The sequence below is a fragment of the Terrapene carolina genome, unplaced genomic scaffold (genome assembly GCF_002925995.2).
Source record: "Terrapene carolina triunguis isolate 2854851 unplaced genomic scaffold, T_m_triunguis-2.0 Scaffold84, whole genome shotgun sequence".
In the NCBI taxonomy this organism is placed as follows: domain Eukaryota; kingdom Metazoa; phylum Chordata; order Testudines; family Emydidae; genus Terrapene; species Terrapene triunguis.
In genome coordinates, this window is record NW_020664435.1 from 24,097,511 (window position 1) to 24,123,563 (window position 26,053).

At 43.5% G+C, this 26,053-nt stretch overlaps 1 protein-coding gene across 1 annotated transcript in view; it reads right to left on the minus strand.

The window, feature by feature from the left end:
* Positions 1–5,008: 5,008 nt before the first annotated feature.
* SCIN (scinderin) overlaps positions 5,009–26,053 on the minus strand; it is a 97,721-nt gene continuing 76,676 nt past the window's right edge. The window contains exons 5-16 of the mRNA XM_026649433.2: positions 25,166–25,258; positions 24,238–24,370; positions 21,946–22,034; positions 20,177–20,392; positions 18,291–18,412; positions 17,221–17,311; positions 12,417–12,587; positions 11,350–11,527; positions 10,716–10,837; positions 8,553–8,630; positions 7,058–7,118; positions 5,009–5,980 (exon numbers count right to left, since the gene is read on the minus strand). Coding sequence (XP_026505218.1) covers positions 5,847–5,980; positions 7,058–7,118; positions 8,553–8,630; positions 10,716–10,837; positions 11,350–11,527; positions 12,417–12,587; positions 17,221–17,311; positions 18,291–18,412; positions 20,177–20,392; positions 21,946–22,034; positions 24,238–24,370; positions 25,166–25,258 — 1,488 coding nt within the window. The 3' untranslated portion in view covers positions 5,009–5,846. The remainder of the gene's footprint in view (positions 5,981–7,057; positions 7,119–8,552; positions 8,631–10,715; positions 10,838–11,349; positions 11,528–12,416; positions 12,588–17,220; positions 17,312–18,290; positions 18,413–20,176; positions 20,393–21,945; positions 22,035–24,237; positions 24,371–25,165; positions 25,259–26,053) is intronic.

Consider the following 26,053-nt stretch of genomic DNA (forward strand, 5'->3'; position numbering starts at 1 on the left):
CACCTCTACCCCGATATAACGCTGTCCTCGGGAGCCAAAAAATCTTACCGCGTTATAGGTGAAACCGTGTTATATCGAACTTGCTCTGATCCGCCGGAGCGTGCAACCCCGCCGCCCCGGAGCCGCTGCTTTACCGTGTTATATCCGAATTCGTGTTATATCGGGTCGCGTTATATCAGGGTAGAGGTGTATATTTAAAAACAAAACAAAAAAACCCTACCAAAAAAGAAACTTCACTGCACACACCCTTTTCCCCCTGGAGAGAGGATAAGAGAACAGATGTGTAGTCACGTTTCATAATGCACCACTGGAAGGCACTCAGATACTATGGTGATGAGTGTGATTAATGAACCAATATAGCATAAAAAGGAGAATATGATGAGATGTTAGGTAATTGGGGAGGGCTAAGGCTCTGATCTTGCTTCCACTTAAGTCAGAACTCCCACTGATTTTAGTGGCCTAGGGTTCACACCCTAAGAGGGGCCAAAGGTCACTGAGAAAGAAAAAGAGAGCAAACATTTCGGGGGGGGAAACTGTGGGCCTCACATTGAGGCACGGTGTATCAAATGGAACCTGTTACAGAACAGGGGTTCTGCTTGGAAGTGTGATGATTACAATGTTTTTCTAGGCTACTAGTGATTTCCATAATGTATTCTCACTTTAGGCTCAAGTCTGCCTTAAGGCACAGCCCCACATTGGGCGTGGCAGGGAGCTGCACTGCTCCAGGGAGAGCTCTGGGAAGTAATCAGCATCTGGGACGCAGACTCTCTCTCAGGTATGTAGGGAGAATACACCTGCTGCTGCCAGCCAGAGTGCAACATACTCCCCCACTGTATACCTCCTCTCAATTCTGCTGACAGATGGCTAGAGGGCAGGGCCATGGTCACACCTCCTCTAGGCTCTCTTTGATTCTGCAGCTGGAACGTTGACAATTTTGTTGCTGTGTGAGAAAGAGGAGAAGCTAGCCTCCCTCCCATAGCTGTTTTGGCTCTTCAGGACTAAAGGAATAACATGCTTTTTGTCACACATATAAGCACGCACAATTCTGAAACACTCCCCCATACACACACACTGAACAGACTGTTGAGTAAAACCCAACCCTTTTTATAGTCACCTTTCAGAGCAGAACTGCAGCTAGATATCACAGAACGCTATAGGGCAAAATGTATATTTAAAATATACTTATTTGATCCTGGAGGCAGGCTTCTCTGCCATGTGTAATGTTTGCTGAGATTCTGAAATTGGCCACGTTATTATAGATCTAAATTACTAATACCATTTGTAATCGTAAAATGGCTTTTTGGGCCTAATGATTTCAATTGTTATCTTTCAATTTCAATTTAGTATATGCCGATGAGTTATGATACTATATTTACCAGCAGCAGCACATATGATCACTAGTAATTTAGACTGGTCTTCTAGTAAAGGTAACAATACTGCAATAATTTGCTATTATAAATGGACAAAGAGTGCCCTCTCCTGTTTGGTAATAATGCAAGATGTGGCTCATCCTTGGGTGCAATTCTGAGTGTTTCTATACCCACATTTTTCCTTTCTAACCTCTGTGCAACAAGACAGGATGTTTGCCGCATAGGACCTTAAAACTAGGTACTTAAGCCCTTAAATAAAAGTAGCCTTATTTTCAGAGGTGCTGAGCACTCACAGCTCTCATTGATAATACATACGTTGGTTACAGGATTTGCCACATTAGATGAGGCTATTGGTCCATGCTGTCTGGAGACCTGCCTTAATCAGTGTCCAATATATCTGAAACTGAAACTGAAAATCCTATTTGTACAGCACCTAGCACAGGGGTAGGCAACCTATGGTATGTGTGCCAAAGGTGGCACGTGAGTTGATTTTCAGTGGCACTCACACTGCCCGGGTCCTGGCCACCAGTCCGGGGGTCTCTGCATTTTAATTTAATTTTAAATGAAGCTTTTTAAACATTTTAAAAACCTTATTTACTTTACATACAACAATAGTTTAGTTATATATTATAGACTTATAGAAAGAGACCCTCTAAAAACATTAAAATATATTACTGGCACGCGAAACCTTAAATTAGAGTGAATAAACGAAGACTCGGCACACCACTTCTGAAAGGTTGCCTACCTTTAAACCTACCACGTTGTGGGCATTGCCAGAGACAAATAGGCTCCAATTTCCAAATCTGGGTCCTTAGAGTTAGGCACCTAAATAGAACTGAGCACAACTTCACTGACCAATGTGGTCAAAGATGTTTTTCTTTTTAAGGAATTTATAACAACTTTTTGTTTATTTTTTTTAAAGCCCTCACTGGTCAGAGAAATGTTGTGGAGTCTTGCTAACAACCATTGTGCTTAAACACAATTGATAGAATTGTTCAGTCATAAGGCCCTAATGCCCATCTACCTAGCAGTAATCACTGCGTCAGAAGGACTTGTTGTAACATCATACTGCCCTGCCCAAGTTATAACACAGTTTATCTTGCATGTAAGCCAAAACTTCGTTTTATCTGTGTTTTGGAATATATTGAGAGACCCCTGTAAAGATCAGAGCTGTAACAGTGGACTGGAACAGTTAAAACATAGTTTGACTTTGATCCCATCTACATAAGTGAGACTAAATTCTGTTTATAATACAATTAAGGCATTATTATATTTTATAATACACTCTTCTGACATGGCAAAGATTGCTAAAACAGTGAGTGGGCAACAGGTTGCTGATTGTCCATAGGCTGTAGAGAACCCCATTAACTAATCGACTGAAGTTGTATGTTCTTCTTTTTAATATTCCTTCTGTTTAGCCTAATTGCAGTCTCTTAGAAAAGTGCAGAGGACATCCTTTTAAAAAATCATGCCATTTCCTTTTTCATAAAATGATCTTTACACACATTACCCAAAGTGTGTCCTGCAAAGAGGGCTGCAAAGAGGAAATTGATAATTGGCTGACTAATTTGATCACAATGTTATTAACTTTCCTTAAAGATGAAATAATATGCTGATAAGCATGCACTTCTTGGCTGCTCATACGTTAGTCAAAGCATGTTTCGTATAACTTTGTAATGTCGCTGGATGAGCTGATATGATGGGTCAACTCTCTGTGGGTGTAAATTGGCACAGAGGATTAATTACTGGCTAATTAAATTGTCCCCCTAACAAGGAAGTGAGTGTTTGACATTTTTTTAAATATCAATGGGAACACAAAATAAACAAGAATGTTTCAGGAGAAAAAAAATCAGCTTTCCACAAATAGTTATAATACTGTGTTTTGTAATTTTTTTTTTACATGAAATGACACATCCAAATACAGCCAAGTTGCATTAATATAGATTTAAACAAACACTTAAAGCTAACAAACTCTCAAAATTTGCCCTCTTCACCCTCCCAACCCTTGAAAAATAGAATTAGATTCTTATATTTTAATATGGTGCAGTATTCCCTGGTTCTTAAGCTGTCAGTTACCCAGCTGTGCAACTTTGTTCAATAATATTGACTAATGCAGTTGAGACTGTTTTCACTCCTTTGGCTTTACTGAGCTTCAAATTCACCATTAGCCATGTAGAAAAAATATAAAAAGCAATTTTAAAATTCCATTTTCAAACTCATTTAAAAGTACAATTAAAAAACACAATCAGAATTCCTTATTTAAAAATCCACATTGGCCCGGAGTCCATATGATTTACTGTTGTACACATTGGCATTAAAATGAACGCTACGTGATAAATGTTCAAAGCATTGCAAAGGGTTTGAAGCGGAATGGTCCCTGCTAACTTTACGGCGAGTTGTGTGGTTAAACCACAAACACACACACTGTTTGAAAGTGTTTTTCTAAACTCACAAGAATAAAAATAATCTGCATTCTTTACACCAGAATGACTATGTGATTCTTTGCAATTTTTGAGAGAGACCCTGGGCCAGATTCTACAGTGCTTACTCAGAGCTCCATCTTCCCAGGATACTCAGTGCTGAGGTTCCCCTAAGCATTGGCACAGCACATTCAAAGTCTGCTCAGCACGTGTGTGAAGAGTTCCAGTCTTCTGCCCATTGAGGAAAAACATGCAACACGTTTGGCCATATGAGCAAATCTCTACACTTGCACAGAACTGAGCACTGATGAGTAGGGGAAAAAATGAGACTAGTGCAGCCTGAGGTAACTTGTGGCTGGGATATGCAGTGTGTGCTTACAGTCCGGTGAATGAAATGATGTGTGTTGATCCATTTTTAAAGGTGCCAGTTGACAGAGGCGTAGCGAGCGCCCTCCATACCCTCCGACCGGAGGGGGCCCCGCAAGGAAGGGGGCCCCTAAAAGTGGCAAAATAAATACCGCATTCCAGTTTCTGCATTGTAAGGGGCCCCGCCCGGAAATATGTTCGGAGGGGGCCACCGTTCGGAGGGGGCCACGTTCTTTGTTGCTACGGCCCTGCCAGTTGACTCCTGCTGCCATTCAGGAGCAATAGCTCACTTAAGTGTGTTTAAGAGCAGCAGTTAGAGCAAATGTGGGTAAACTACGGCCCGCGGGCCACATCTGGCCCGTGGGACCATCCTGCCCCACCCTTGAGCTCCCAGCTGGGGAGGCTAGCCCCCGGCCCCTCCCCTGCTGTCCCCCCACCCCCGCAGCCTCAACTCGCCATGCCGCCAGCGCTCTGATCGGTGGGGCTGTGAGCTCCTGCCAGGCAGCATGGCTGCAAAAGCCGCCGGCCTGCCCCGGTGCTCTAGACTGCACAGCGGTGTGGCTGGCTCCGGCCGGGCGGCGTGGCTGCCAGTTCTGGTGCTCTGAGCAGCATGGTAAGGGGGTGGGGAGCGGGGATGTGGACAGGGGTCGGGGCAGGGGACAGAGAGCAGTGGGTGGTTGGATAGGCATGGGAGTCCTGGGGGGGGGGAGGCGGTTAGAGGCAGGGGTCCCAGGAGGGGGCGGTCAGGGGACAAGGAGCAGGGGGGGTTGGATGGTCGTGGGTTCTGAGGGGGGCAGTCAGGGGGTGAGAAGTGGGAGGGGGCGGATAGGGGGCAGGGGCCTGGCTGTTTGGGGAGGCACAGCATTCCCTACAGTTTCGGAACCCCAATGTGGCCCTCAGGCCAAAAAGTTTGCCCACCCCTGAGTCAGAGGAATCTGAGAACAGGAATAACATGCAACCAGTATGTGTCTGAGGGCTCTATAGAAACAGTGTCTGTCACAGCCAACTGTGCCGGGCCTCACGATGATATATGTTCAAACTTCACATTCATTCACGCCTATAGCGTCTTCTCCACTCAGATTATATCCATTTCCTGGACCACATGTAACAAAGTACCATTTTCACATTGGCTCTCTTGGAATCCTCAGCCGCACCCTGCAGGACAGAGCTCCCACTCCTGAGTCAGACTGCAATGGAAGTTTCGTACTAGTAAGGACTGCAGGATTTTGACACTTTAGGTAAATTAGGGCCCAATCCTGCTGCTGGGATTCTTTCCCCTCAACTTCAATGGGTCCTGGTTGGGCCAAATTCTGCTCTCACTTATGCTGGTGTAAAAAGCAGAATTTGGCCCACTGATGAATGTTAGCTTGTAAATTGTATATTAATGTGTAACTGATCTACAGTTTTTGTTTAGAAAAAGACATTTTAGAACCAAACCAATGGTATCACTCCACATAGATACTGTGTAAAAAACCCAACCCGCCACCAAGAAGTTATGTTATTACTTTATCATCTCATTTAACCTTTCCAAAGCTAAGACATGCTAGTTTACTCAGAGGAATATACGAACGCTGGGGAATGGGTGACAACAGCTGCATCAATATTGTTTTACAAGCTAATGCTTAAGAATGCTAGAGAATAGTTGTGCTCTGACTGCATTCTGTTTGTAGCAGAGGCCTTCACCGATAGATCAGTTTTTCCATTTGTTGTAATCCCAGCCCAGGAACCAGCCTGTGAATGTAGGGGGTTCGTATCCTTGCTTCACAATAACAAGTGGAGTCCCCTTGTCTCTTCCAGAAGGATCTGTCTCAATATAGCGTTTGGCTAAAGAGATAACAGTGAAACATGGAAAATATTAGTCCATTCACCAGGAGAAAAATAATTAAAATCCTCAGCAAAATAAACCAGGCGGTTATTACACTGATTCAGCTTAATTACATCAAATGATCAAATAATTATTGCTTTCTCTCAGCTGCCAGTCAAATTTTCAGAATTGTCAGCTCAGATGTCAGTTTAAAAAAAAAAAAAAACAAGATACAGGCACAGTGGTCTTTGCCCATGTCATTTGGGTCCTACCATGTAATAGCTCTTTAGCTCTGGAATGGGTGAAGGCCTCAGGTACTGCTGCTGGAATGTAGATGCTTCACTCATGGTTTTTCAAGGAAGAGCCTTATGGCTGAATCCAATGGTTTGCCTTGGTATCACTAAGTGATGCTAGTAAATGTCTGAAAACAAGCTAGGTAACTATGTCTGCAGGGAGGTGAGGGTGTGCCAGCATTTTCAATATAAATCTTAGTATGATAGCTAGGATGGGTTAATTCACATCACTGCTGGCACATGTTTTACAATAGAGGCACATTTAAAAAAATTGGATTTCAGACTGTTCAAGTAGTTTAGGCACACAACAGATTTGCACCCATGTAAATTCTGGGAGCAGAATTCAGCCCATTATGACAGAATTAGAGAAGGGCAACAATGAGCAGACTTGGAAGCTTTATTTATTTCTCTGGCTATAAATGGTTTAGGGTCAAATTCTACAGACACTCCACATACAAAACTCCCAGGGCAGGTTCTACAGACACGGGTCCTTTATACTTTCTAACGATATTTTGCTGCCTAGTAACACCATGTTGATGAATTTCATTCTTTATAGAAAGTTACATTTAAGAAGAAAAGAGTTGAGTTTTTGGTGATTGTTGCATTGTTTAAAATGGCATATAAAGAGGGAATAACCTAATCATGGAATCTTCAGAGGTAATTGGCTACTCAAGCTCACTAGCTCTTTTAAACACCATGCTTAGTATAATTAGAGTGTTGACCATTTCACATCTCCTCTTTCATTCATTTCTTTAATCGCTGCTGAATCCATTTCAATCAGATTTTGTCAAACACATTTCTTACCAGATTTCACAGATTCACTTCGCTCAGTTTCATTAGCATCTTTACCAATCCAGATAAAGACCTGTAAATAGAAGATTTAAAAGTTTAGTTGTCATATTGTTATGGGGATTGGCTCAGATTCTGATCTTATTTGCACCATTGAAATCTAGAGTAATTCCATTGACTCCATTAGGAGAAAAAGCAGCCATCAGTGCAGTGACTCCAGAGTTACACTAGTGTAAATGAGATCAGAATCTTGCCCATCATATTTAAAGACACAAGTTTTCTACAGACACAGTTCTATGCTTCAAAATCCCTCCACATCCTGGACATTTGCAAGTTCAGTGCTAAATCCTACAATTCCAGGGATATTTGTTAGACCCTCTCTCTTCATAGATTTGTCCTAGTATTTGGCACTGCAATTTTTTTCAGGTTAAGCTAAAAATGTTAGGCCTGATTCTTCTCTGCCTTGCACCTGGTGTAGTCATGCAGAGTGGGTGAAAAACAGAATCAAAAAGGATTCTGGGTAGCACTGTACACTTACTTTGCACCTATGGAAGGAATAGGAGAATCAGGCTCATTTATAACCCATGCTGAAATCCCCTCCGCCCCCCAGCTTGTATAGATCACAAACCAGGGCAATGTGTTCTGCATGTGTTACTAGTAATCAGACTTTTTCAGTGTGTAATTAAAAAAATATGAGAAACATCTTTAGTTTTTATGTTTGTTGGGCCAAATCCAGCCTTGGTTCTGCAATGCAGGCGATTCCTCACTCCCTATATACTGTGAAAAAGTGCTCCATAATAACTCTTTGTATAGCAGTGTGGATGAGGGTTAGGGTGTACAGGCATAATGGATCTAAAAGCCAACCCCATTTGTTTTGGGTGGATGCCACCCTTCGGTTGCAATAATAGCTGCTGAGCAACTGTGCTGGTCTCCCACAAGCTGGCGGAAAGGAGCGAGCTTCTGTTTTCTCCAGTCCCTGTGAAGTTCCCCTGAAGAAGGCCAGTTTGCAGAGGTGCTCAGCAGGAGCCTACGATTTGGCCCATTCTCTGCTCATGTGCTTTTTCTGCCACATACGGCTATGTTCTTCTGGAGGCTCCTGTAGGTTTGGAAAGGTTTTTGTACAAGAATTTTGAGGACAAACAGAATTCTCCAAAACATTGTTGGGCTGATTTGCATTGCACTGTGGTGGCTTATAGTCAAGCAGCTTCCATTAGCATTAATGGGAAATGCAGCCATAATCTTGCATGATGGTTTGAAAACATAGTGGATATTCATACGTGCATGTCAAATAGCTCAAGAGAAAACATAGCTCTATTTTCTTCCTCAGTTATAATTTCAAGAAAGCAAAATCCCTTCTAGCCTCCAAACGTACTTTTTGTATGTAATTATCATCACTCCTCTGCTTTTATGATAATTCTCTTGCTGTCTTCTCGCTGGTTGTCCATCCGTAAATTGTTGTTAGGAGTAAATCCTTTTTGTCACCACATAAAGCATTAAGTACATAGCTTACCTGCTCCCAAGTATCTAACAACATGACATCATCTTCAGCTAAATCATCCTGAGTGAATTCTCCCGGGACCTCCTCAATCTAAAATGGATAATAAAATTGGTATTGTAGGCCCATTCAAGATTGTCATGCTTGAGTTTGGACAAAGATGAGACTTTTAAAATGGATGAATCTAAAAACAGTCATGCATTTGCTTTTTTTTTTTCCCTTCTGCAGAAGCAGGTTCAAAACTGATGTTGATCTATGAGTGAAATGCAGTAGATTGGTGGGAGCAAACCAGACATCTGGCCACATCATAAACCCATTTTTCAGTTTGGCACAATTGGGAGTCTGTACTCAGGAGAGGCACAGATTTGAAATGGTAGCAGTGAGTGTTGTAAATCGGGACTGAGATGCACTGGTGGACAGGGGTAGGGAAATCCGCTTAGTGCCTACCTACACTAAATGCCTGGACAGAGCCAAACTTTCAGCTTGTATGTTCATGGGCATTAACATTTACCAGGTACCACACCACCAATTAAGTGAAGGAAGGCAATAGTTTTGATGTGCAGTCCATGGGCTCAGTCCTGAAATGGCAAAACTCCCACTGACTTAAAAAAATGGGACCTTTTGCTTGACTAAGGAATTCAGGGTTGGGCCTCAAGAGAATCAGAGGCTAACTTCTTCAGATGTGTTAAAGGCAAGTAGGAAAGCAGTTCCATTTTGGTTTGTATCAAGCAGGATAGGTAACAGTTCAGCTAGTGGTCAGGCTGCCTTTGTTTGATGTGATTGAAAGGCTTGTCTGTGCTTGGCCCTGGGGCAATGCTGAGGTGAGGAGGGGGCAGAAGGTGCAAAGAACCTTCTCTCCCTCCACTCTTTTGTGAGCATGTGCAGGAGCTGGGAATGATTGGCTCCTTGTGCTGTCCTGAGTGCAAAGACATGGGAAGGTGAGCACTAAAGTGAGGCCAGGTCTTATGGAATTTAATAGAAAGTGATAACTTTGGATATAGGTTTTTTTTAAAAAAAAAACCATCTTGTAGACCTTTATAGCAAATTCTATTCCCCTGTGGATTTCCATGGGAGGGTTTGAAAAGGCCACAGGAAAGACATACCTCTACATTACATTTGATAAGATCTTAGTACTTTTCTAAGAACTTTATCGGTTTCATCTCTTTTAAATTGGATGGGACCTTTCCGCAAGGGGCATGAGTAGGGAGAAGCTCCACTCCCTCCATGCTAGTCAGCAGTGTTCGCCCAAGAGAGAGTGCCTCCTTGCCAAGCGTGGTGCAGTGCCTGTGCTCTCAGAGCTCCCTGAGTCAATGTGCCTCAGTCACACAAACCGGCTCTGGAAATGCCTGCTGGGGAAGCGTGCCTCCTCACCTCCCTCAATACTCAGCACCTTAAAGGCACAATTACAGGGAAACTTCCATCTGCCTCCGGCACTATGGGTTAATGAGGGTTCAAGGAACCTTCCCTTTCCCCACCACCACTAGCAACACTTGAAGGGCCCAGGCATGATATAGACCTAGCATTTTCTTGAACAACTGGCTGTGGGCTCAGCTAGCATATCTGGCAATTCTCCAGGGCTCCATGAAAACATGGAGGGTTTGGTTGGGGCCTTACCTATCAGTGCACCTTCTAGTTGCAGGCAGCAGACACTAGTAGGAGTACAAGCTACTTCCTTCAGAAGCAGGGCTCTCCCCAGAACTTTCTAAGGCATTCATGCCTGTGTCTCCCTATGTCTTCAGAGCACTGCTCATCCCCTCTAGCTTTCCACCTGCCACCACCATCACCACCTCTACAGAGAACAGTAATGTAGGCCATGATTTTGAATTCTTAAAAAACCTACTAATGTGCAAGTCTGGTTTTGACACATTCATCTTTTCCATCAAACTTTTTTTCTCCCACCACATTGATCTGCATATAACAAAAGGAGAAGGAAATAGTCTTGAACTTTTATTTCCCTCCAGCAGTCACCAGTTTGTATCCCTACAGGACTAGTCCAGACACTTTACACCATTGTTATCTTGTGCTGCTTGGTAAGCAGTGGGATAGTAGACTAGCAATTCACAAAGGTACCATGCTGTGTCAATGGAGGCCTCAGGTGGTGTTTCATTTAGTGTCTATTGCTGCCCAATATGTCAGAGTACAAAATTATCAGAGGGGAAAGATCCATCATATACTTACAATAAACCTGCCAGTCTTATTGGAACAGCCATAGAGACGAGGAGGGTGGTCTTCAGACTCAGTTAGCAGCTGTGCTGAAGTCTGGTATTTTTTCTTACCTCCAAGGGCTCTCCAGAATTCCTCTGGAATATACATGATATAATCTACTTGGCATTGAGTTTTATGTTTTCTTCTTTAACTTGATGGATATTGTTTCAAAAATCCCCAAACAATACAGTATTCCCTTTGCCTGGCCCATAATGTGTAAGTTTTTCTTTAATAGTTCTATTCTTCCCATTGTTTATAAAAGCCAATGCAGATATTCATGTGATTACACGTAATCACACCTTGCTCTCTCTCTCTCTCTCTATTTGTTTTAGTCACTCAGTATGTGGAAAGGGCTAAATTCAGTTGCACCCACGGCAACTCAATTGACTTCTATAGGATAGCACCACTTGTAAATCAGCTCAGATTCGGGACAAAATATCCTTATTGCAAAATACAGCCAGATTTTCAAAGAAAGGGGAGTGTACCTGGTTTGGCCACAAAAATGTGTATTTGCAAAAAAACCATTTGTATGCACATTTGGGACCCAATCCTGTCTAGTATTGTGCAGCCTCAGTCCCACTGAGCAGCCAGATCGCCCAGTACTAACCTGGTTCCTGGCTTTCCTCAATCCTAGTGGTTTGACATTTCAGAATGCTGGCTACATAGTGAGCTCCTTTTTCCTCTTCTCTGCTTGCTCCTTTTCCGACCCAGGTGTAGCCAGAGTTTGTTGGCAGTTTCAAAACAAAAACATCATTGGAGTTCAATGAAGTTGCGTCAACATCAACCTAGAGCAAGAGTGAGATTGTTTCATTCTTCTGATTTTTAAATAACCCACACATTCGCCTTTCTGCACACTGATGTACACCTGTAATACTGGTGTAAATCCAGAGTAACTGCACTGTCTGCTGTGGAGTTTCTCTAGATTTACATTGCACTAGCTTGGGGCATGCCTACACTGGAGCTGCAGCTGTAACTTCCATCCCAGGCAGACATAAGAACACTAGTTTTTATCCAGTGCACTAAAAATAGCAGTGTAGCCATGGTGGCAAAGGCTAACCACCCGAGTATGATCCTATCCAAGACCCTAAGTTTGTACATGGGCAGCTAGCCTGACCTGCTGCAGCTACACTGCTATATTTAGTGCACTAGTTTGATCAAAACTAGCATGCATATGCTACCCAAACTGAAAATTACACCTCCAGCTCCAGCGTAGATGTACCCTTAGAATTTCACTTAAAATTGATAATTGGCCTGAGAGAAGAATTTTAACTAGCTGCCTAGGGTTAGGAAGACAAGGTGGATTTTGTAATATCTTTTATTGGATCAACTTCTGTTGGTGAGAGAGGTGAGCTTTCCAGTTTACACAAAGCTCTTCTTCAGGTCTGTGCTCTGGTTAGCAAGAAACTTTCCATACGCTCAGCTTATTCTTTAATTATCCACTATGGGGTTTCTTGCAACTTCCTCTGAAGAATCTAGTACTAGCCACTGTCAGAGATGTCAACTGGACTAGACCTGGAATGGCACCTGATCCAATCCAGAATGCGAGCTCCTACGTTCCTACTCATACTATAACCATCAAAGAGAAGTGATTTTAACTGATGCTTGCCACTCTGGAGCTCATTCCAACTGTACTTTGTTACATGGGGAATATTTTACTGAACAGCTGATTCTTACCTCCACAATCCTGGTGATGGACGCCAGGTTCCTGCGAATTTGAAACAGACGCGTGGGGGGAGCAGGTTTCTGACCTCCTTTCTTGGATGTTCCATCCTTGTAGACAATGAGTGGTTTGTCTTTGAACAAACTCAGCAAATGTGCAGGTTCTTTTCCTTGGGAGACCCGGATCTGTACAAATAAAGAAAAACAAATGAAAGGATTTTACATTACTTTTGGCATGGCTGAAGACCAAGGTGATGATATCTAACACGGTAAGTAGGTCAGGAAGAATTACTAATGGCAAGCTGCCTCAGCTAAGCTAAGCACCCATAATTTCAGAGGCACTGTAGCTGCAGCATTCATAAGCTGTTTTGTCACTCATACACACAGACTAATATTTCTTACAGAACATTGAGATTGGGACTTGTACATTTAGTTTCTAAGGGATTAAAACTCTGATGGTTGCCATTTACTTTAATAAGAAAACTGTTCCTTTTTGAAAAAAACATTGCCTCTTTACAGAGATTTTATGTAGGCATTTAATTCTCCTGGAAGACTCTGGTTCTGAAGTTTAGGGGATTTGTATTTAAATGAAGTAGGAAAAACAGGTTTTTCATCATAACCATTATTTCTAGGTCTGTATGTCTGCATGAGGATGAAAAAGGGTGAATAAATCCACCAGGTGATGGATAACTAGGCTGACAATATAAACTTCTAGTGTATATGGGAAAAGATGGTATTTAAAACTGAACTGGCAAATGCCTCTAATTTTCAGGGCATCTTAATATAAAAATAACATATTTCTTTATTATTGTACAGCAGAATTCTCTATTTCTTCACTCTGGAGGAAACAAAAAGATGACAACTAAAGGCTATATTCTGCCCAGAGACTTTGTTCTGTTTTCCTTCCCTCTTGCAGTATACAAGAGCAGCATACTTCAAGCATGATTTGAAGTATACCACATATGTATCAAGTACCACATATGTATCAGAGGAATGCATGATGGAGGACAGATGAGAAGAAAGGAGAGAAGAAAAGGGATAGAACAGGGAATTGGCTAAAATCTTTCTTTAAAAAAGAGCACTACAGAAGAGAAGAGGGAGATGAGGGGAGAGAAAACAGCAAAGAAGACCACTTGATACAGCTGGCATGGGAAAGAAAACTCATTACTTCAGATGCCAGAAACACATACTTCTACTTGGTGTCCTGAATGTGCAGAGCAACCAGCTTAGCCAGCAGAGGGAGCTTATATGCCCATGAGCAAGTCTGACACATTCCCTCAGAGACTGAAACAGACATAGAAACAGAGCTCCCTAACCTCTGGTTTTTGACCTGAGACTTCTGCTTTGAGCCCTGGTACATCTGCCTACTAGCTGGGTTCTCTGCCTTTTGGGCCAGATGTCAGATTCCCTCCCTTCCCCATGACAATGGCTTCCCCTCATCCAAGAAAAGGAACAGAGGGCCAGAGAAGGGAGTGTTCAACTGAGAGAGGGGGAGAAGGAAAGAGCCTCAATACCAGCCCAGCACAACCCTGATCACAGCCTCCAGCAGCAGCAAAGAAGCAAACTGCTCAGCACTGTCTGCTGGAGAAAAGGCAGATGAGGAAGAGCTGGCTGCTGCTGAGGAGCCTGGCACTCGGACTCTGGGAGGAGCAGAGCCTGAGAGGTGTTGGTGAGGAGCTTGTGTGAGACGGGTGCATGCTGATGCACTGAGTGGCTGAGAACTGTTTGCTGGATAGGGTGTGTGGCTTCAAGCCAGCGCAAATGAATGCCTTATTACCCTGTGTGGGCTACCCACAGCACACGAGCTTGAGCAGGGGAGGAGCAGAGCCACTGTCAGGCTCCTGCTGCTTCTCCTGTGCAGATGAGTGGGGAGAGGACAGGCAAGGATGGGGAATGGGAAGAGCCTGGGCATATCAGTGAGTGCATCGGAGCAGGTGGAGAGGCGGGAGTAATCTGTGCCAACAAAAGAGCTAGGAGCACGGGGGAAGCAAGAAGCAGATTGTGATGGTATTCCTACCCTCCAATTGGGACAGTGCACCCCTTACTCTGGCTGGATTGTAGGACTGCAGTCCCACCTAAGGTTGCCAGGCCAGGCGTCCGGGTTTCAACTGGAATGCCCAGTCAAAAAGGGACCCTGGCAGCGCCGGTTGGCACTGCCGACTGGGCCGTTAAAAGTCCAGTCGGCAGCGCTGTGGGGGCCCAGGGCTAAGGCAGGCTCCCTGTCTGATCTGGCTCCACGGGGCTCCCGGAAGCGGCTGCCAGGTCCTTGTGGTCCCTAGGCACATGGGCGGCCAGGGAGGCTCCGCATGCTGCCCTCGCCCTGAGTGCCGGCTCCCTAGTCCAACCCAAAGCAATCATTTTAACAAACTGGAGAAACATTTTGATCCCCCCAGAGATAAAGGGTTCCCTTTCAGGCCAGCCTCAGCCTGGCCTTCCTTTTGCTCCCACAGTGTTGCAGGTGGCAGCAATGGTGGGCACTATCCCATTTCGATGTCTCACTACTGGACAGGCAGGTGTAGTCAGAGAGTGAGACAACGGAATGAAATCAACTGGACCTGTCACTTGTGGATTCAAAATCATGGCAATTATCTGCAGGTGCAAAAAGAGAGGCCACACTTTAAAAATCTGCCCCAAAGACTCTAATATGGCAAAGAGACACTGTTAGGAAAGGTTTCAGAGTAGCAGCCGTGTTAGTCTGTATCCGCAAAAAGAACAGGAGTACTTGTGGCACCTTAGAGACTAACAAATTTATTAGAGCATAAGCTTTCGTGGGCTACAACCCACTTCCGAAGAAGTACTCCTGTTCTTTTTACTGTTAGGAAATACGTGGCGGTAACTAAAGTTTCAGTCTCTCTCTTTAGTGTAATGTGGATTGTAGTGCCATCTAGTGTCTAAAAATATGGTTACACTGGAAAATGCTTCAAATTATGCTAAATATCGTTTTACATATTAAGCTTTAGCATATATATATTGAAAGCAATTAGCATTTAAATATTACAGTCATTGCAAGTAGATGGAACTCTTTTAGCTTAATGAAAGAAAGTTATAGAATAATTGATTATTTAACATGTATTTAAGAAGATTTCAACTAAGTAATTACATCGAGAGATTTTAACCCTCACTTAGTAGGATGTCAGTAATCAATTGCTATTGATTTAACATTTAAAACTATCCCCTGCAATCTAAATTAATTATAAACTTGAGAAAAATGATGGATCTTCACACTTATACTTAAGGGATGGGAGTCAAACACTTTCCTGCTCTCATCGTCTGCCTAGTAACCCCCCTTCTCTCCCTAGTCCTCCTCCTTCTCCTCCTCTATCCCCTCTTTCAAAGGAGAGCCCTCCCACCTCCTGAGCTGCATGTCACCCCTGATGGAAGTGAAGGCTTGTCCCAGTGGGCAGCAGGTTTAACACTCCCACCTGCTATGCCTTCCCCGTTAGCCACTTCTTCAGCACAGAACTGTTTCTGGGCTCTGTGGCAGGAAGTCGACCCCCCCAGATACCTCTGCTGCCTCTGAGGTAGGGAGTGGGACCAGTGGGTGATGGAAGGCAGGACAGAATGAGAGAAGGCCAGAGGAACAAGAGGTATTTTTAGCAGGGGAACAATGGGTCACATCAGAACTGGCCTTGCCCCAGCCACACCTCTTAGCAGCCTTTGTCCTCTCCTGCATACCACATTCCTTCAAGTAAGGAGTTGTATCTGATATCTCATCCTGCATTTCTGCAGATGGGAGCACTACTGTAGGGCCAGATTGTGACTGGCCTTTGTGCAGGTGCACAAGGGAGGAAAGGCACAAGTTATCTCCTCTGCAAGTGACAAGAACAAATCAGACCCTGAAGCAGAATGCTTCATGGTGCTCTGCCAGTGGTGGTAAGTCTATATCACACCAATGCAAGACAGTACCTCAATGGCACAATTTGGCCCCTAGCATGTCATCAGGTCTGACAAAGAGCAGCTCCATAGGGGTAGCCATTCTCAGCAACTTCAAATATGGCATGAAGGTGGCCGGGGGAAACACTCATATGCCCTTAGTAAACAGCAAGGGTCAAAGTGGGCAAGGAAACCTCCAGTAGAATGGCAGGTGCATGATGAAAAGGTTTAAAATGGCTGAAAGGGATGGGCAGGAAGGAGGAATTCTTTGACTTTATGCTGGAAAATTCTGTTGCAAAGTGATTTGTGCCATTGACAAGGCAGGTGTGAAAAACTAAAAGGCATAGGAAACAAGCCCTTTCATTAAGGACTGTGGACAGTCTGAACTCTTTACTTGTGATCTGATCACAGGTTTCCAGAGGGGGAAAAGCCAATATATTAATGGAGTCCTAAAATGTGCTCCACAGCTTCCCTCTGCGTGGTGAAAAACATGACGGTGATGATTATTATGAGTAGTAACAACGAGAAGAAAAATACAAATTAGCCAGTTAGTGTTGTAAATGTATATGGTGCTTTTCAAATGTAGAAGAAGACAAGTTCCCTGCTTCCAAAGCTTACAGGCTAAGTCAAGCCATGTCACAACAAGAAAGGGAAAATATGTGGAATTATTGAGGAAGTAGGGAGGATGCCTGGAAGATGCCTGGATCAACCACTTATTTCTGGTGAACTCAAATAACAAGCAATTTCATTTAATCTCCAAAGTAAGCTACAGGGGGAAGAAAATACGGCTCTGTGAGGACATGTTTGTTTACGTTCACTTACGTGCAATACAGATGTAACCTCCATACACCAGACAAGTTGTCTGTGTGGCCTGGGGTGTTACTAAGGTTGGCCACCCCTTTTAAAGGAAAACTAGGTCACATTTATTCCTTAGAGAGACACAAACCTGGACAGCCTGTCCATTTAGTGACCGATCAAGCTGAACAGTCAGGAATGCAGATGCAGTCAGCTCGTCTTTTGTTGCATGTGCTCCTTGCCTGAGAGTGAAGAAGAAAGAAACAAAGCTGAAGCCCAGTTTCAAAATGATCCAGGACATATATTTCAAGCAAAGTACACAATAAGTAAGTCAGCTCCTACAGCCTTTATTCAGGTGTGGGACTGGCTAGAGCCACTTCCCCCCTCCCTTCCTTTCTCCCCACTTTTCCCCTCACCAGTCCCCAGTACTCTGTGCAGACCTGTCAGGCTGGGGGCAGCACCATGCCAGCTCATGGACACAAAATTAAACTGCAGACCATTGGGAGGGTTTGAGCCAATGAGCAGGTGGGGAGGGAGCGGGATGGGGAACAAGCCTGGGAAGGTTAGGGGAGACAACAAAAGAAAGGGCAGAGGAGAAGCAGTAGTGAGGAGCTGGGGCAGAGATTGAGACACCCCCAGAGCACAGGGGTACAGAGTTTACACTAGGATCATCTTGCAGGGGAGCCAGCTGCTTCCAAAAGGGGACTCTTACAGGTACACAGCCTGGAGCCGACAGGACAGCTGAGACCACGCTACAAGACCCACTTGTCTGTGCTCTCAATGCAGGTGCCAGTATCAGAGTGCACAGACAGATTGGAATGACTGGGAGGTGGAGATTTCCATTGGCTCAGGCCAGAGAGTCTGTGTCTGTCTAGCCAGGCATGGTGGGATGGGTGTGGGGTGCTGTTTTGCTGTATGCTGTGCCAGGGCAAGGGAGTCTCTCTAACCCCGCGCTTGAGATCCTAACCTGCATCTACTCCTGGCTCTGCCTAGGTTAGATAAAAGTTAAATGTGGTTCTTACTCCAGGGTTAACTCTGATCCCCTAGGAGGGAGGGTAGGCATTCGTGCAGGGACATGTGGCTGGGACCCCTTCCCCAACCCTGGGACCCTTGTGACATGAGACATGTGAGTCATCCCACTGGTTTCAGGGGGACAACTCACATAAAGCCAGCAAATAATACAATATCCATGGGCTGAAGATCAGTGCAGACCAAACATACCATGTGTAGATGATCTGTCCTTTAGGATAAGTATAAAGTATAATGTAGCAGTCACCGCCAAAAAATTCTCCATATGTCTCAGACTCCACAGGGATTCTGCCATTACTTTCAACACGCCAGACCTAGGAAACCAAAGACATCACTGGAAAATATTGGAATTCATCAGCATTCGACTTGAAGCTGAATATCGGGGAAGTGGTCAAATAACTTACTATGTTACCTTCCTGAGCAACACTTGTTTCCGGTCTCCAAGTACTATGTTAACCTAACTACCATCAGAAAAGATCAGGTGATCCTAAATGACAGAGACTGAACCATCTTGCAGTGCACTCGGCCCAGCACTGCCGACTAAATGAATGGTGGCGGGAAGTAATTAGAAAATATTGTGCTTTCCTCTTGACATTTTGATATCACATCATGTAATGTCACTTACACTAATCCATTCCCATTCCTTTCCTTCACATCATAGGTTAATGGTACAACATTAATGGAATAGAATGATAAGTAGCATCAAAACTAAAATACCACAAGGGAAAGGTATGCTGCACTCCAGACAAGTACCCACTGCTGCACACATTATCCTCCACTTGATCCTGTATAGTTCAATTCTATGTCATATGATTAACACTTGAGACCTGAGTTGCTGAAGGCTAAGAACACTATTCAACCAGGTCTAAGCCCAGGGACCCATGGGCCACCTCAAACAGCAGGCAGTGCACAGAGTAATCCCATAAGGAACAAGAGGAATACTCCCCACAAGCTGTAGAGCTGTTCTGTTATGTCAGCCCAATGGCTAATATAACCCTCTGTTGCCCCAATGTTTCCTCACCATGGGGGCAAGGACTCGAGGATTTGCAGTCACGTGTGGAATCCCGCAAGGTGCACATCGTGCCATCTTGCCCTCTCCGAGTCCAGTCCCCAGGGTTGGGCAATGGAACCCACTGATTCTGCTTCTGTGAGGGAGCTCTCTAGCCATGAGTTGAAGACTGCCTTCAGAGAACAGACCTGGTGTATGAAGGACTTACAGATATAGAGTGAATGAGTGAAATTCCCATTGACTTTTGGGATTTCACCCATACACTTTAACAGGTAGGCTTTCAAGTAGAGAGAAGGGAGAAGTGTCACTTTAGAATAAGTGTCATATTTAAAGTAGAGGCTTGGAAAGATTAAATTTTTTAATCGGTAAATGTCGATAACCTGCAATTTCACCAAATACGCACAGTCAAAAAAACATTTCCATCAATAATACCTAAAATTTACAGATAGGCAAAGTAGGAAACATGCTGCTTGAGAACTTATCATTTAATTTAAAGCTATTAATGTTGTACATTTTGATATGTGATGTTGACAATTTGTGTTTAAATGGTTTATAAAGCCATCTCAATTTCTACCGTCATTAAATAACTGTCTGACCCCCACAATAATTTCCAGCAATTGTGACAATTTAAATAGACAAAAATTGAAAAAAGTGCTCAAAACCCATAATTCTGTGCAACTATAAAAATTTAAATAGATTAAAAAAAATTAAAATGATTAAAAAGAAACAGTGATATCCATTAAAATTATATAAAAAACAACAACCACAAAAATGAAATTCTGTCAAGCCTAATTATATAAGAGAGGTGACAGTTCTACTTTTGTACAGAATGACTGATATAGCATTTTTCATGGGCATCAAAGCACTTTACTGAAGAACGAACTACAGCACATAGATGACATGGGGATTCATTCCCTCTCCACCAAAAGGCTCTTGAGATGTGAAGCTGCAGTTTTTGCAACAAAACTACTCAACAGTTTAAACCTGCAAAATAACAACCTACCCAGTAAAAGTAACAAGAGAATGTAGGTAGCTGAAATATATATATATTTTAAAATGATAAAATTACCTCCACTTTCCCTGAACCGTCATCAACCATATTGTGTTGGGCAGCCATTTGTGGAGATTCATGTAACTTGGTAGCATCAAATTCAATCTGCTCAATTCTAGCCACTCTCTCAGTGACATAGACTTTCCCAAAGCCTTCGCTTTGATATTTATCCTTCCAGTCTCTGAAGAACTGTTTGAAGATTGGAGTTTCCCCTCCTTCTGGAAGCACTTGAATCTGCAGGTAAACAAGAAATGCGGGAGGGAAAAGCCGGTATGTTACTACTACTGTCCTTTTAGTGGAGCGAAGTAGAATATTTTGGGCAGCTGATGGTCAGGGTCTGGCTTTTTGGCCGCCCCAAGCAAAAAAAAAAAAAACAAAAACAAAAACAACGGGGTGGCCAGAACGGCAAAGCGTGGGTACAGGGGGACCGGCTGGTGGTGGGGAGGGGGAGGGAACAGGCGAGAGAGAGAGAGAGAGAGAGAGAGAAGGGGGCGGCCAGGGCGACAGCAGGGGCACTGCCACACGGCCCCTCCCGCTGCGCTGCCTCCTGCCGCGAGGGCTCCGCTCCGGTCGGTGGGGAGGGAAGGAAGAGGACTGCCCTGCAGGGCGCTCTGGTTCTCCGCGCCGCCGCCGCCCCCTACAGGGCGGCCGGAGCGGAACAAGAACAACAAAAAACAAAAACAAAACAACAAAAAGCGGCTGTGCCGCCCTAGGATTGGGCAGAATGCCGCCTCGAACAATCTGCCGCCCCAAGCACCAGCTTGCTCAGCTGGTGCCTGGAGCCGGCCCTGCTGATGGTCCACTGGTTGCAAATTGTTTTAATTTGTTTGTGGACGCTTTTGAGACCCTCTCAAATGACATGTGGCCACTGTCATCCATGCCTTTCTGACCTCCAGTTTAGGATTATTGGTAATGTTCTCTATCTGCAGGTAGCCAAACAGTCTATCCAGAAATTAAAGCTAGTACTGCATGGAGCAATACACCTGCTGATCAAGACAGAGCATTGAGAACATATCACACCAGCTCTTAGCACTAAATATTGGCTGGCTATCCACTTCCAAACCCAATTCCTAGTTTACAAAGTCCTAGATGGACTGGGCCTTGTTGCACAAATCAGGAAGATAGCGACAATCATCAACTGGGCACAGTGGCCGACAGAACCTAGAGTCCATCTTGCCAGGTCCAGGGACAGAGCTCTCCAGGGAGAGATCTGACAGCAGTGGCGCAAGCTTCTGGCGGAGATTAGGCTGACTCGAATCTGACTGCTTTTAAGGCATGCTGCATGATCTGTTTCTTCACAGAGGAGTTTTCCTAAAATGAGGGATGAAGATGCCTCACTCCACTTTGAGTCTGATCCTTCAGACAAGAAGTTGTGATGGGGGAGAGAGTGAAGAGCAAGGATCCTATCATAGGGCATTCCACACACGAGATAAATGTCTTACTGTTGTTGGTAATCTAAAAAATGAGGTGTGGAACTGAAGCCAGGCATTGAATGAGTAAGGTTTGTACGAACTATCTTACTTCAAATGAATGGATAAGAATCTTTCTACCTTAGTGATCCCTTTCACTGACTCTCCAAACTTTTGGATACTTGTGTGCATCAAACATTTGGAGATTCACACATCACTATTTATACGCAATGTTATGAGATTTATTTTGATCAATTAAAACTCCCCAAAACCTTAACAAAAAGATTGGCTAAACTGATTAATAGCACCACATGCACTTTAAACAATTGACTAATATGAGAAAAGAATCTCTTGCATTATTTATCAAACGTACTGCACCTGGGTATTGGCAGGGTAGTTCATTTGTTGTATGAATTCTTCGGCAGTCTTCATGGCTGCCTTTCTCTCATGTGGGTTAGCATCTTTGCCTGATTAAAACACACAGGACAAGATTACAGCAGGGGAAAGGGAACACGTTCTCAGACGATGTAAAAGAAATCTCTGGGAGGAGTTGCAACTGAAGGAGGTATCCTTTAGCATAGCTCATTCTGACATTGTGTTTGCTCAAGGCAGCACAATGACAAAACTAAAGTCCGCTAACAGAAGTAGGCAAAGAAATTCACACCACGGCAAACTGCCAAAAATCGGATTCCTACTGATTTTGAAAATGAATAAAAATAAGTTGTTCACTTTTTTAAAATGTGTCTGTTGGCATTGATAGCCTGGGTCAAAATAATCAATGATCATGATGTGTGCTGTGTTTAGAAAGGCTCGTCCTGCGAAAGCTCACTGGCTACCTGCATTGCTGGAAGGGGGAGGCGGTAAATAAGGTTGCTTTCCACAACCTGCCAAGCCCATTGCCCATCAGCCCCTCTGTTCCATACCTTGGTTAAATGAAACTCCCTATTAGCCAGACTTCGGGATGTCACATGCCACCACTGTTCCTCACACATTGCTCCTTGTTGGGCTCCAAAGTTTTTTTTGACATTCCTGAAACACTGTCTGGCACTGCATTGGATCCTGGTTCTGTTCCCCACAGCTCCATCAATAACTGCACTCTAAGGCCCAGATCTGAGTCTACTGAGCGGTTCTGCTGGAGCCTCAGTACATTTGATTTTGAACAAGACAGTTGCTGAAGCAGCCTGTGTAGCACTGCTTTAAAGCTGTCTCCTCTAAATGCAGCTTTTGCAAGAGAGAAGGTGTGAAAGAGAGCATCGGGAAAGTGGTGCTATCCCTTTAAGGCCAGACTGGAGCCCACAGAAAGAGAGAGCAGTAGAAGCCAGGCAGGCTGCAGTGGGTGGCAGTTGCTCCCTGAGGCATCTGGAGACAAGCCTAACCTGATTCAGAGACTTGGGTGTGGACTGTAAGTTTGGCATCCTGATGAAATGATTGTGGTAATGATTCCTGGACCCAGGAACTGTGTGTTGTAAAGATGCCTGGCCTGATGAACTGTTTGCTCTAATGGTCCCTGGATTGAAGTCTTAGTAAAAGGGACATGGTTAATGTGCATTGACTTCCCCTTGCCCCTGGGCTGTTAAAATGGAATCTATTGCTGCTCCACTTTGGCAATTCTAGGAGAGGCACACCTGAAATGCCAAACGAGGCCACCAAGGACGGCCTGCATCTTCACAGACAGTCATTGCTGCCCCCAGTACAAGCGTGAGGACTGAGACAATAATAGATTCACTGGATAATAAGGGTTATAACCAATTGTGTTGATAACATAAGTCAACAAAGAGAGGATGCCTGGAGCAGCACCAATGCACCTAAGGGGACACATGGGTGCTTCCCAGCTCTTCTCTATTTAAAAGATGCCTGAACATGTGCAGGTGAGATTTTATTCTGGCAAAATGTTTTCAATACTTCCTGGATTGGCAGCAGATGACTGGCAATGTATTATTTCTAATGCAAGTGCTACAAAGCAACTTTATTAAGAACTGTGCTCAGAGAACAGAACACGCTTTATACTGGATCTAATGGGAGCTCTGAAATCTGCCCAGCTCCAAGCAGTTCAGGTATTCTTGATTTTCCAATACTGTTCTATTACAGGGAAATGTGCATCAACGTAGCTCCAGACACTGTTGAAAGCACCTATGTTGGCACAGAGAAATGTTTAAAACAAACAAAGAAGCAATAAAGTAACGATAAACATATGCTTTTAATGATGCGTGACATGTTGCGATTCAGTGCTGGCCTTACAACCTCCCATCTATATCTAACAATACTGTGTATGTGAGAGCAAGGTACAGTTTACATTAATTATTAAGCACTCAGCCTCTGGATTTTGCCCCGATCATGATGATTTGCCATCCCACAAACAAAGTTCTACATGATTCTTTATGCTTTCTTCATAACTGCTGTTCAGATCTTAGGCACCAAGCTGATAAATACCCAAGATACATAGACTGGACCCAATCCTTGCAAACACATACTCATGTGAGCAGTTCTTATCCACCGACAAAACTGAGAAAGAACTGCTCAGGCGAGAAAGGGTTTGTAGGATGCTGTGCTCAGGCAGTATGTAGCCCATCTATGTACCCACATGTGCTGTGTGCACTCCCCAGGTTCTGGCAGCATTGGTTCCTGAGTGAACTCTCTAGTCACTGAGAAGCACTGTTGGTCATCTCTTACCTTTCCACACAAAGATCTTTCTTGCAGCACCATGGTCCAAAATGAAACACTCTTCAGACAAAAGCATAGCCCTCGAGAAGGGGTTTTCCTCTGCAACCACCGACACCTTCATGGACCCACTTGCATCTGACACCTGATGAAGCAGTAATTTCAGATTTAGATCAGCCCAAGCTTTCACACTCAGATCACTTTCCCCTCCCCAAACTACATTAGCTATTGCTTTACTAATCCTGTATAAGTGACTTCATATAATCCGTGCGTTACTGGAAAGCTGTGACAGCTAATGAGAACTTTTAAAAAAATTGTTTAATTTCACGTTACGTCCAACAGAGGGAGCTATGCTATTAGCGTTGTGATTTTTATCAGCTTCCTTTCTCACAATCTTATTAATAAATCACTTTCTACGCCACCCCTGCTTAAATACACGTTCTATGAATACCTTATATAATTAAAAATATGTGAATCATTCAAAATTGATAATTGTGGCTAATACACCTACACATGAATTATTCTTATGTAATGGGAATTAGTCATTTAAAGCCTGCTCTAGCTACTGATTCACACACACAACTAACGGCAGGTACAATCACTTGCAGGTGCAAAAAGGGAGGCTGGCTTAAAGCCCCTCCTTGGATCAGGGCCACAGTTTTGAACAGCATGGTTAAAAACATTTCCTAGACCAAATCCTTGGCTAGCGTAAATCATCTCCTGAGGTCCCTTCTAACCCTGAGATTCTATGATTCTATGATTATAGCTCTATTGAATTTAACTGAGCTATACTGATTTACACCAGCGGCTGCAAATGGAAGGAAATAACAGGCGTCTACAGCCTAAAAACAGAGTTTAGCATACAAGGGATACTGCATGTCTGAATGTCACTGTTTCAGTATATCTAGCCACAAAAGAAATAGAAAAATGTGGTGCTTACCATGTATAGTTTAGCAATTCTCCTGTTTGTGATATCAGCTGCCTCATCATCATTATCATTATCCTCACGAAGCAGTGGCTTAGTCCCTAAAACCTGTATACCAGAAGAAAAACAACTTCACTGTAAAGGCAACATGGGTTTCTTAGTAAAGGTACTTACATAATTTTAATATCTGGTAACTCAGCAATTAGAGTGGATCATGTCTATATATTATTCTGAAGAAATATAAATCCCATCTGTTGGCTGGCTTGATTGCAAACATACAGGTGTGTTGAAGCAACTGTGCCGGATTTGCAGCAGTATGGTACATTGCTATGTGCGGTCTTTCCCACATGCCAGCTCCTTAGTTTTGGGTACGTTGGGAAGGGGATTCACTGAGAGAGCCAGGCCACAAGATAATTAAGAACCAACTTCATTTTTCACCTTCTTGGTGCTTTGTTTGTTTTCCTACATTCCAGTTTTGGTCATTCATGCTTTGGCATTGCCAGACCCTGAGCAGCCCCTGATGTTTGGTTACTAAACAAAAGACATCCACCTCTGGGGGGTCGTGTCAGTAAAGCTAATTGAGATTTTCCCCTCAAAAATGCTTTTTTAAAATCAGAAAATGTAGATTAGTTGAAACAAAAATGTTTGTGAGAAAGGGCTAGTTTCGATGCATCTCCTGATTCAAAGAATTTTTGGAAAAAAAATTCAGAACTGTTAAAACATCCTGTTTCAACATTTTCAAAAAAAAAAAGCTTCATTTTTCAAGTTAAAATGACTTTTCATTTCAAAATTTTAGTTAATTTGTACTTAAAAAAGGGTTAAAAATAAAGAAAGGTCAAAACTGAAACAAAATATTTTGAAATTTTCTAAAGAAAATGTTTCAATTGATCCAATCCATTTTTT